General features: G+C 38.9%; 2 protein-coding genes across 2 annotated transcripts; both read right to left on the reverse strand.

The window, feature by feature from the left end:
- Nucleotides 1-231: 231 nt before the first annotated feature.
- LOC119597055 (protein phosphatase 1 regulatory subunit 37-like) lies at nt 232-5,200 on the reverse strand. The gene is given in 2 exon segments (XM_037946498.1): nt 232-1,021; nt 1,023-5,200. Coding segments are annotated over 2 exon segments (3,927 nt in total). The 5' UTR covers nt 4,707-5,200; the 3' UTR covers nt 232-778.
- LOC119597054 lies at nt 5,090-9,400 on the reverse strand (the record flags this gene model as incomplete). The annotated part of the gene is given in 2 exon segments (XM_037946497.1): nt 5,090-5,325; nt 9,296-9,400. Coding segments are annotated over 2 exon segments (195 nt in total), but the record flags the coding sequence as incomplete, so codon positions are not given.
- Between the last annotated feature and the right edge of the window lie 2,468 nt (nt 9,401-11,868).

An 11,868-nucleotide genomic window follows, 5' to 3' on the forward strand; every position in this document is an offset into this window, starting at 1 on the left:
TAGCAACAATAATAATATTAATGGTAATAATAATGATAATAATAATTAGCAATAATAATAACCTACAGTACTCTCTAATCTATAACTGTACTTTGAAATACAATCCAAAGGAACATTTTCCCTCCAGAGTATCTTAAACATATGAAACAGATGATCACTTGGGGCCAAACAACAGAAACTGGAAAACCTGTAACCCAAACTAACTATGTGAAGGTGAATCAAACACCCACAGGAGTCTTACAGAGAGAGTTCTTTGCTTGTGGGGTTTGGATCTTTCATTCGTCACATGAGGTTTTTGAGGTAAACACACAAATGTACAGTGTGAATTATACTGAGTCTATGAGAGGAAGTACTGATGTCTAGAGAGTGCGAGTGGTGGCTATTGCCAATAGCCAGATGCAACGGTTACAACTGTTTTGGCAAACACAACCAGACACAACTGTCATTGCAGAGGTTAACAACTAAACAATAAATAACAAAGAGAAGAAAAAAGAGACAGAAAATGAAATAAACTCACATAAGATGTTAAAAAACAAGAAAAAGAAGAAATGGCTAATTAGAAATCACAATAAGAGGTAAAAATAAGACAGGGAGAAAAGGGAGAAATATATATATATACATATATATATAACATATAAATCTCTCTCTAAATATACATACAACATATATGGAGAGCATAAAAAGGTCATCAGGAGAGGAGAGCCAGAAAAAAATAAAAGAGAAAACCTCTTGAACAATTAACACAGTCAGAATTGCAGGCATAGAATACATTAAATACTCAACAAGTCCCCGATGAAGTCCCTGATGTCACTATATTACTTTCTGATGTCTTTGCCACATTCACCTGCTCCTGCTTGGTCTCCCAGGCAGGTCGAGGGGAATACTGCTCAGTCGTTATACGGACTTCATCACTGTGGGTTGAGTCCGATGACTGTGTTGTTACCTCACTGTCTTCGCTGTCAGAGTCAAAGCTGCCATTTTCCATGGAGGCAAGAGGGGCCCTCTTCAGTGGCTCGGCTAGTTGTAGCTTGTCGGGTTTTGGCAGGTTGCAGGACGAGAGGGGCATTGGGGGACGGCAATGGCCCCGGCAGGATGTTGTTGCTGCTGCCATCGATGGAAGAACCAAGTCCTGTTTCCTCTTGGCTCGTACTGTCCACTGAAGAGCTCAGGAGAGAGTCCCGGTCGCCTTCCGGATTGGGGCTGCACAAGCTGGGGGAGGGGCTGACAGCACCCCTGCCACACAAACCCTCATCAAGGAAGCCGCTATCCGTCAGGTCACATGAACTTACTGAATCGGCATCCTTATCCGTGCTGCGGCTGTCACAACCACTCTTGCACACAACAGAGCATCTGCCATTAGTTGAGGTCAAGCAAGGAGAATCTAGAAACACATCATCACCATCACTACTGTCTGATTTCAATCGGACATGTACTCCTGAGGGCGGCTGTGACCCTGCTTGAACTGCTGGAAGACCATCAGAGTCAAAAACGTTTTTGTTCTGGTCAGACCCAATATCAGTACTTGCCAACTTTTCTGACTGTTGCAAGACCTGCTTAGGTATAACTGAGGTTGTAATACCATCCACACTAAACCCTCTCTCTACTCTAACAGGAGAAGATATAACAATCTTGGGGCTTTCAGCGGTTACTGCAGCTGGAACAATGCACGCTGACTGTGTTGTTGTAACTTTTGTATGGCTTGAAGGCAGGCTGCAAGGTCCTGAAGGCGCTGAAGATTCAACCACACGAGTAACAGTGAAACGGCCACCTATGCTAAATCTATTGGGTCGAACAGAAGCCTGCTTGGGCAGTGAGCTCAAGTCTCCTGATGACATGCTCCTGCCTGTGGGAGTTGCAGGTGCTGAACTACAGAGACCAGCTGAATGGCAGGAACTTACAGGCGACTGGACCGGGCTCTTGGAGGTCTCCTGCACTTTGATAACTCGAAACCTATTTTTAAGTGGACTGGGAACAGGGCTAGGGGAGGGACTTGCACAAGGGCTGGGAGAAGGACTGGGCAGAGGACTTGGCTCTGGACTTGTGTATTTTGGTTTTTCCTCCTCTAGGATAGGGCCTTCAATCTTCTCTGCAATGGTGGTTTTCGTTGAGGTTTCGCAGGTAAGAGATATCTTCCTTATACATGTGGCTAAACCCTCATTTGGCGAATGGCTTCTGGAAGTGTCCTGGCTGTTGTCTTTGGCCTGCACTTCCGTGGCCCTGATATGACTTCGAGTGAGGTTTCGTTGACAATACTCTTTGATCTCTTTTTGTAACATTGTGTGTTGTTCAGCTAATTCAACAGCTGGTTCTGTTCTTGGGTCAGAGTCCAAGTCCATCTGGATGATGGTAGAATTAAGCCTCAACGAATGTGCGAGAGCCATGAGACCTGCCACCCGTATTGGATTCTCACGCAGGTCAATGTGCTGGATAGCTGTATTGTCTGCCGTGTATTCAGCCAGTGCAACTGCTCCCTCATCTGCAACCCTGGCAGCCTGGAGACCCAGCCGCAGCAGGGCACGGTTCCTCAGGAGAGACTCCTTCAGCCGTAAGATGCCTTCACTGGTGAGGTTGTTACGACCTAGATTTAGAGTCTCAAGCGCTGTGGTGACATTCAGCATACTAGCCAGATGAGCTGCTGACTGCTGAGTCAGGTGGTTGTTCCAGAGCACTAGGGAATTGAGTCCCTTAACCCTAGTGCTCTCTGTCTCCTGTGTATTCCCCTCTTGTATCTGCTGCATCTGCTGCTCTGCAATGCCCTCACAAACATGACCACAACCTGCATCTTGTACATTATTGTTACGAAGGTCAAGGAGACGGAGCGTGTTATTTGCCCGCACCAGGTTTCCAAGCTGTATGCAGTCGTTGACACCAAGCCGATTCTCTGCTAAGTACAATTCAGCTAGGGTGTCGTTATGCTTCAAGGCTGCAGTGAGCATTATTAGAGGCCTTCCCGTCAAATTGCAGTTTTCCAGGTGAAGAGTGTGCAGACGGGCCCCTAGTCGAAGTGCTCTCCCTAAGATGGGCATATTGGTCTCATTGAGGTTTGTATTGCGGGCATCAAGATACTCCACAGATGGTGTTCGCTTTAGCATGCGAGAACAAGCCTGCCAACCCCGGAAGCCAATCTTTGCATTGCAGGAAATATTTAGCTGTGTTGCAGAGTCATAGAACTCGATCATATCAAACAGGGGAATGGCAGTGTCGTCATCTAAGGAACAGCCCTCCAAGTCAAGGATCTTGAACTGCACTCTGCGAAATATTTCCTCCAAGCCCTCGCACTGGCTTCCATCTAGCCTCTGCCCACGGAGGCTCAGGCACTCCACCCGGCCCCCAACACCTAAGGGCAGCGCCTTGATCTGCTGGACCACCGTTGGTAAGGGCTGCGTGCGATGGCGTTCACAAGAGGACCTGTAGGCGGCAGCAATCTCTTCCACCGTGACGCCAGACATCTGTTGCCATGGGTTCACAGGCTCCAGGTAGCTGGAGATGAGGCGAGTGTCATCTTCTGGGAAGGAGACCCTGCGGCCACGGCAGCCCTGGAGGCGGATGGACTTGCGTGGATGGCCAGCTGCTGGGGGTATTGGAGTACTTGGGGCCGACAGTGGTTGATCTTTGATGCCCTGCTCCTCCTTTTGCTTGTCTGTCATCTGGATCTCGGATTCTTTGTAATTTTTTTGGTCCCCGAATTTATCTTGGTTCCCCTCTTGGGTTTCTGTTTGCAAACACTCACTCTCACTAGCATCTTTTGACTGCTGTTGCCCAACCTTTGCATCATAAACTTTGACCACACCATTCTCTGTTTTGAAACTTTCAGGGTTCTGAAACAAAGTATCACTCTCACTGCAGCAAAGACTGTTCTCATTTATCCTATCTTCTATATTTACACAACCTGACCTCCTTTTTGCCCCTTCATGATGCTGGACTGGCTTCACGTCCTTTGCAACAGCCTCTTTCTCTTCAAAATCATGGGGTTCCTCAGATATACCTGTACTGATCTCTTGTTCAACCACCACCAATTCTTTTTCTGTAGTTAACACTTCCTTAAAACTAGAGTGGTCCACAGGAGGTCTGGCATCACTCCCTGGGGCTATAATATTACCTTCAATGTCTGTCTTACTCTCTGTTTGCTCTCTTATCACTTGGTCTGAAGCACCTGATATAGACTGAGTAGAAGAAATAAGTACTTGACTAAGTTCGTCCTTAATCTCATGCACAGCTGAGCATAGTTCACTATGTACATCCTTAAATGCGGTTTTAAACTCACTCTTCACTTCCGCAAACACAGAAGCCATTTCTCCAGCAATGTTTACTTCCAAGGACTTTCCCTCAGCTTTTCTGACATCCTCACAAGTTATGTCTTTCTCTTGGGATCTACACTCAGAGTCATGACTTTCCTCCTGTGATTTGTCCCCCACTTTTCCACTGTTTCCACTGGCACTGTCTTTTGTCTCTGCTTCACAAACTGCCGCTGGCACTGCTGGACATTCTTGCGTCGTCTCTTGAGGTGCCGTGTTTGGAGTCTGCTGGCTGTTGTCCTGGCCATTTTGGTCGGCAGGCAATGACACTGGAGCTTCATCCTTGGTGCCAGTGTCCTTGTTGCTCTCGGCACCAAGGCAGGGAAGAGACGGAGGGGAGTCGGTGCTTTTTTCCGCCTCTTGTGGGTCATGCTGGATAACGTCTGTCTTGCTGGCACCGCTCACACTCATCTTCAGAAGGTTCGCTGGCTAGAATGCAGACTTTTACAATGCTAGGAGATGTAACTGTGACTTTGCAACTGCAAGAGAACCCTTCTGTCACTCTGCCTTGACAAGCCAAAGAGTAAAACATCTAATGGATGGCATGCAACGTCAAAATGATGTGCAAACTTTTGTTGGCCCACTCTGTTGCACAGTATCATAAGTTTTGGTGAATAGTCCAACTGATATGCTACAAACCTCATGAAATTCAATATGCTATGGGTTCTCATGACAAAAAATAGAAATAACTTTGCAGAACCTTCATTAGGCACTTGCTTTTCTATACAAGTGGACCTTAACATGGAAAAGCAAAGTATCTGCAAAAATATTACAACTTGGTAATATACCAAATAGATATTTCTCTCCTTTATCTATCTTCTGATAATACAATAATTATTCTAGCAGTAAAAAGACAGTTCTGTTATGTCAGTAATAAAAAAAGAAATAATACAAATTAAACCAAATATTAAATGATGCCGTCCTCTTCAAATCTTGGTGTTCACTTGAGGATATTTGGGAAAAGACGTTGTACTATTGCCACGGCTGAGGAATTCTGCTGGATGTTCAAGTTGCTGCACTCTCGCGTTATCTGCAAGTGAAGAAACGGTAAGCAACAGAGGCCAGACTAATGGAAATCAGAGAGCTCAAAAGAATATGGCACTAATAACCAAGAATCAATGATACCAATTAATAATATAAATGAGGAGGCAAGTCTGAGAGTAAGAAAGAGAGAAAGAGAGAGAAAGACAGACAGAGAGAGAGAGAGAGAGAGAGAGAGAGAGAGAGAGAGTGAAGAGAGATGAGAGAGAGAGAGAGAGAGAGAGAGAGAGAGAGAGAGAGAGAGAGAGAGAGAGAGGGAGAGAGAGAAGAAAAAGAAGAAGAAAAACATAAACATAGTTTATGAGGAAAAAATAGAACAAATTAATTGTATTACTATCCTACAGACAAAAAGTCAAACCTTTCCTAGTATATGTTCTAGTAATGTCTACAATTTCTCTGTAACGGGGGAGCACTAAGACTGAATGAATCTCATACTGTCTGTCTCTAATTTTATATCCTACAAACAAATGCAATAATTTACAAAGAAGGACGGGGAAAAAATATTCAAGAGTGCAAAAAAGGAATGCAAAAATATAGAAGGTAAAAGACAATAAAATAAGACTTCTGCTACCTTTTACCTTAAAGATGGAAAAAAAACTTTTGCCATCTTCTACCTTGGCAAACAGTCATACCTACTCATAACAAATGCCATATATTTGAGCTCTTCAAAGTATTTTTTGAGAATGCATAAAGTATTTTTCGAGAATGCATATAATTTTTTTTTTTCAAGCCAGATGGAGAGATGTATTCAACTAAGGAGAAGAGCACAACAGATATTCAATAAGGGATATTGCCATCACATTGCACAAACTTTGCCGGAAGCAAAACATCGACTGATACCAATTTCTTTGTTTATCATGACCCATATTTTTACTTCTGAATTTAACGGTGTAAAATTTTTTTTTTTTTTTTTTTTGACACTGTACATATATATTTACAATAAATTATCAGCTTCATATGTTTGTTTGGAACCAAACTGTGTGAAAAAGAAAAACGTCTCAAGAATATTACTCAAAAGGTTTGTCTATAAGGCAATAAAACTCTTTCTCTTTAGTTTGTCCTCCTGCCTTCTCAATAATATCCCTTCCTCCCTTTTTAAAACATACTAGACAAAGATCTTCTGTACTCAGTGAATATAATATAAAAGACAACTTGCTGCAAGGATAAAACAACAAACAGCTATACACAAACAATAAAATATTCATACACAGCAGGACCTACAATAATTGAAGAAGAAAAGGAGAAGATGAAGAAGATGAAGAAGAAGAAGAAGTAGAAGAAGAAGAAGAAGAAGAAGAAGCAGAAGAAGAAGCAGCAAAGAGGGAGAGAAAGAAGTATGAAACTCTGAAAAATAAAAAAGGTGTATAGGTGGTAACAGCTTGCCAAACAATTAAGGTCATCATTAGTACTCTTGCTCCTTAGCTAAATTAAGCTGACAGCTTGAATACCAACTAAAGACCTTTTTTACAACTACTTACACAGATAATTCAGAAGATGAAAATGACTCAGAATACACAAGAACATCAAATTTAAAATTATAATAAGGTTTAAAGGACTGCTGTACCTCCTTCTAAGAAGCCATAAAAATAAAAAGAGTGACGGTACAAAAAATAACATGCTGAATAATGATGTAATATCACAACAGCATAATACATGATTACAAATACACATAAATAATCAGTCTCACTGAGATAAACACATGCTATTGAAACAACTCTAATTCTGTGTCTGCATAGCAAGCAATTACTCATAACAAAGTAATAAACACATATAAACTAATTAAACTGAATCATATTCACACAGAAATGACTACTGCATATTGTAACGCTCATAATATAAGAGATTTTTGGGTCGAAAGGAGTTCTGTGTATGAAATATACTTTGCAGCAATACAGAAAATGAAGTCATAAAGAGAAGATAGATGTGCTACACCTAGCACATCTATTACCAAGAGCAACTACCAATGAAACTAATAACTTTATAAAAAGGTTTTGCAATTAACTAATGACTTCCAATGATATTCACAAACACATTAATGATATATTTTATAGCAACTCAATAGCTATTCCTGTTCGAGAAGGAACAGACACATCTACTTCACTGCTGTGGAACTTGAACGCCTTGTTCTTAAAGATTGTGAAGAACTATAGTTTGCTTTTAGACCCACAGCTGCATATTTAGCATCTCATTTCACTCCAGTCAATATTTGATCCTGCCCAGCTGCCTCTTGATACTTAAGTCAACTTCTCAACTAGACAACAGTATCTGCTTAATATCTAGCCTCAGAATGATATTCCCTGTGCTATGAGCATTTAGATATGTTATAGTATTTACTTATATTACACCATCATCTTACATAATAGTTAAATATCTACACTACTTTAGCTATCATATATATATCATGAATTAAAGACATACAGTTAACAGATTCAAATGACTGCACATCATTTCCCTACACAGTAACATATTCACAGATAAATATATTTGGGGAAGCTTAAACCAACAAAGGCCTTTTATTCAATCAGTGTGATCTGACCTTGGAAGTCCATATGATCCTAAAATAGATGAAATTACATGTCTCTCTGCCAAATTCTTAATGGTTTCACAGCTACATGCAATTCTAAAAGAGAAATGATTATCCTATATTAGTTGTCGTAAGCAAAGCAAAAGCAAAAAGCAAGAAAAGAAAAAAGAAGAAGAAGAAAAGAGAAGAGACAGAGAGAGAAAGAGAGAGAGAGAGAGAAAAAAGGGGGGGGGGGATAAAGAAGCCTGCTTGAAAACTTTATATAACATGTGAATAATCTTAAATGGTAAAAGAAGATTGGTTTCTCTGATTAAACAAACACAGAAAACATAATCTTCAGGCATCAGGAAAGAGAAATGTAGTTTTATCTTCAACATGGGGACAACAAGGTAAAATATTTGTTACTGGAACTATTTGTGGGAAATGATGAAAACAACAAGCAAAGAAAGAGTGAGGGAGGGAAGGAGAAAAGGAGGGAGGGAGGGAGGGAGAGAAGAGAGAGAAGAGAGAGAAGAGAGAGAAGAGAGAGAGAGAGAGAGAGAGAGAGAGAGAGAGAGAGAGCACAGAGGGCAGAGAGGAGAGAGAAAGAAAGAGAGAAGAGAAAGAGAGAGAGAGAGAAGAAAAAGAGAGAAAGAGAAAGAGAGAGAGAGAGAGAAAAAAGAGAAGAGAAGAGAGAAAGAAGAGAGAGAGAGAGACAAAGACCCGCCAGCAGACACGACCTCACAAACACCCAAATTCCAACCACCCACAAAAGAATGCAAACCTAACGACACCACCCCAGTGCAAACAGGAGCCTACGGCATTCCAGGGTGGGAACATCTATTGGATAAGTGGGGAATCAATTGTCCCAAACGCCACCAACACCCCCATTACCCTCAATATTTCTAATTCTTCACCAAGGTCTTACATCTCTCGGCATATTTCATTCAAACCCAAGTGGAATTATATGCATGCTGTGGGGAATCCTGAATCAAATGAAATATTCTATTGACAAAGATGGTTTGAATGATTAAATATCATATTGACGGAGACTGTATGAATAATCACCATTTTGATATTTTTTTTACTTACCAAATATCAGTGAAAATATAAAATAATAACAATGAAAATAATAAATAAAAAAACAGGATGAATAGCCTGAAATCAATATAGTAACATATTCTGTAAATAAATGCAAAGAGAGAGAGAGAGAAAGTGAGAGAGAGAGAGAGAGAGAGAGAGAGAGAGAGAGAGAGAGAGAGAGAGAGAGAGAGAGAGAGAGAGAGAGAGAGAGAGAGAGAGAGAGAGAGAAAGAGAAAAAGGGAGAAAGAGAAAGAGAGAGAACGAGAAAGAAAGAGAGAGAACAGAAAGAAAGAGAGACAAAGAGAAAGAGAAAGAGAGAGAGAAAGAGAGAAAGAGAATTAAAAATGCACATTCCAAGACACACGCAACTCACCTTAGCAGTAATATAAGGAGTGCCGTCCAATACATCGAGTTCTCCGAAAATCACAACTTGACTATTGTTTCTAAAGCAGCTGATATCGATGGCAATCACGTTCACCTGTAAAGGGAAAAATGTACGTGAATAAAACAAAATTGCATAAAACACAAACAGGGTATATATATTTCTATCAAATCCTGCATCAGTAAATGCTATGTAATCGAATGATAGTGTTTATATGTTTACTTTTGGAGAAACATTTACAAAGAATTCTAAGATACCTTAATATACATGCATACATATATACATATATGTATATATATATATATATATATATATATATATATATATATATATATATATATATATATATATATATCCACCTATCAACATTATATATACAGTACATTAGAAACAAGACATTCTATTCATAAATATCATTTAGAAACGTCTCCCCTAAATAACTAAATTCTAAAAAGAAATCTTCCGAGCATTTAATATACCCTTCTGATTTTCACAGATAAATTTTTAAAATCTCTGTGAGTAGTCATTTTTCCACCACTGGAGGCTCTTTGAAATGGCGACATGCTAAAACTACAGAAATAATAATAATAATAATAATAATAATAATAATAATAATAATAATAATAAAAAAAAAGTCAATCATTTATCTATTTCGGGCAATGTCCATATTTCAGCACACTCTTGGTGCGTATTTTCATCCACAGAAAGAAATGAAATGGGTAGAAATCAAGAGCCGACTCCCAAACCTCTTTTCCATTTCTACGAGACTGAAATCAAAACCACCGAGAAACATTTTGGAATCTTAATGAAGCTGTTTTGCATTTCCAAATAATAATCAGATCCCCATCAACAAACTGATTCTATTAAAGCATAAGCAACACAAAGAACACATTCTGCACTTATTCCTTCTCTGTGTCAATATTCTCAAAAAGAAAACAGAAAAAAGAAAAAAAAAATCAACTTATACATTCTTCTCTATCATTAGAGAGAATTGATTTTATTGTACATTTGAAATATGCTACTATAAGTTGCATATCAGTCATTCATAATGAGAGTGACATGGCTTCAGTTTATTGGATTTATGCCAGAAGTTTAGAAGGGGTTGAAAAAAAAAAAAAAAAAAAAAAAAAAAAGGAATAATAAGTGAACAGAATGAAAAAAAAAAAACAGTAAGAAGTCACTTATCTGTGCTAATGTACAGAGGAAAGTTACATTAACACAAAATATGCCGAGAGTAAATAACTACTTGCTTCTATCTTAGGATCATTTAGCTGTGAGACTGCCCTTGTATGTAACCAGCATTTATTACCAAGGACCTGTTTCAAAATAAATTCCTAGTATTTCTTGGCCAACAAACTTTATCCAGTGTCAACCAATATCAATCTTAAATTATCTAAAAAAGCTCAAATATTATTTGTATGTCCTTTACGAACCAAATATGTAAGCCACCTACTTATAAATATCTAGATAGCTTACTATGCTGTATACTGAATGCAACAAAAACATCGTAAACTCTGAAGGTCTTACCAAAAATAACAATAAATTAGCTAATTGTAATTATTATCATTATCATTATTTCATTTCTTTGTTCATACTACGGCTATTTGTATTTTTTTCTCTTCTCTTTTATTTCAACCCAGGATACACTCTTTCTTTATTGCAGTGGAGAAATATCACTATCCTATCGCCTACAACAAATGTTCTTGTTAACAGCTATTTCCCTTTGATAAAAATAAATAAATAAATAAATAAATAAATAAATAATAAACAAAATAAAAATAAATGCAATTTCCAAAGAAGCAAATTTCTTTTTAGAAGATATTTCAATTCAATAAATTAGAGAGCAATAAATGCGGCTTTGACACAGCCATAAACTTCTTACACTTTTTTTTCTTCGCACCAGTTCCTTATTTTTCTCATCTATTCTAAATGCAATCATACCGATCTCAACCAATTCAGCGTTTGAGACACGTACGGATGTTCTGATTTGTGGCACGAATATAAAATCATGATAGCAACCATCCAAGGACTAAATACAGATTATTGATGAAGGGAAGACAATTCCACAAGTCAAAATTATTTCACCAAATCGCCGATATTGGAAAGAAGAACAACAAGAAGAGGAAGAAGAAGAGGAAGAAGAAGAAAACGAGGAAGAAGAGAAAGTAGAAGAAAAAGAAAAGGAGGAGGAAGAGAAGAAGAAGAAGAAGAAGAAGGACCCACTTTAACTAATGTATCTCTAATCTATCCACATAACTTACATTTTTCATATTTTGTTTTTTAATGCAACTTACAATAATAAACAAGAAAAATTAATAACGCGTAAGTGTACCGATCATGCATTTCTTTCGCTCTTGCAGAAAATTAGTTAAATTTTGGAAATCGGTCAACTTTTACTTATACATTTTTTTCCCCTCCCCCTGAAAGTCACTCCACTTTGGGCCGATTATTACAATACAAGTCCGGTTCCTCGATTTCCTCCATGCTACCAACACCCTACCAAAGAACTGATGAAAAGAAATCTCGAAAACAGTGAATTCGTTCCCCATTCTGGCATCCATTCT

The sequence above is a fragment of the Penaeus monodon genome, chromosome 38 (genome assembly GCF_015228065.2).
Source record: "Penaeus monodon isolate SGIC_2016 chromosome 38, NSTDA_Pmon_1, whole genome shotgun sequence".
In the NCBI taxonomy this organism is placed as follows: Eukaryota; Metazoa; Arthropoda; class Malacostraca; order Decapoda; family Penaeidae; genus Penaeus; species Penaeus monodon.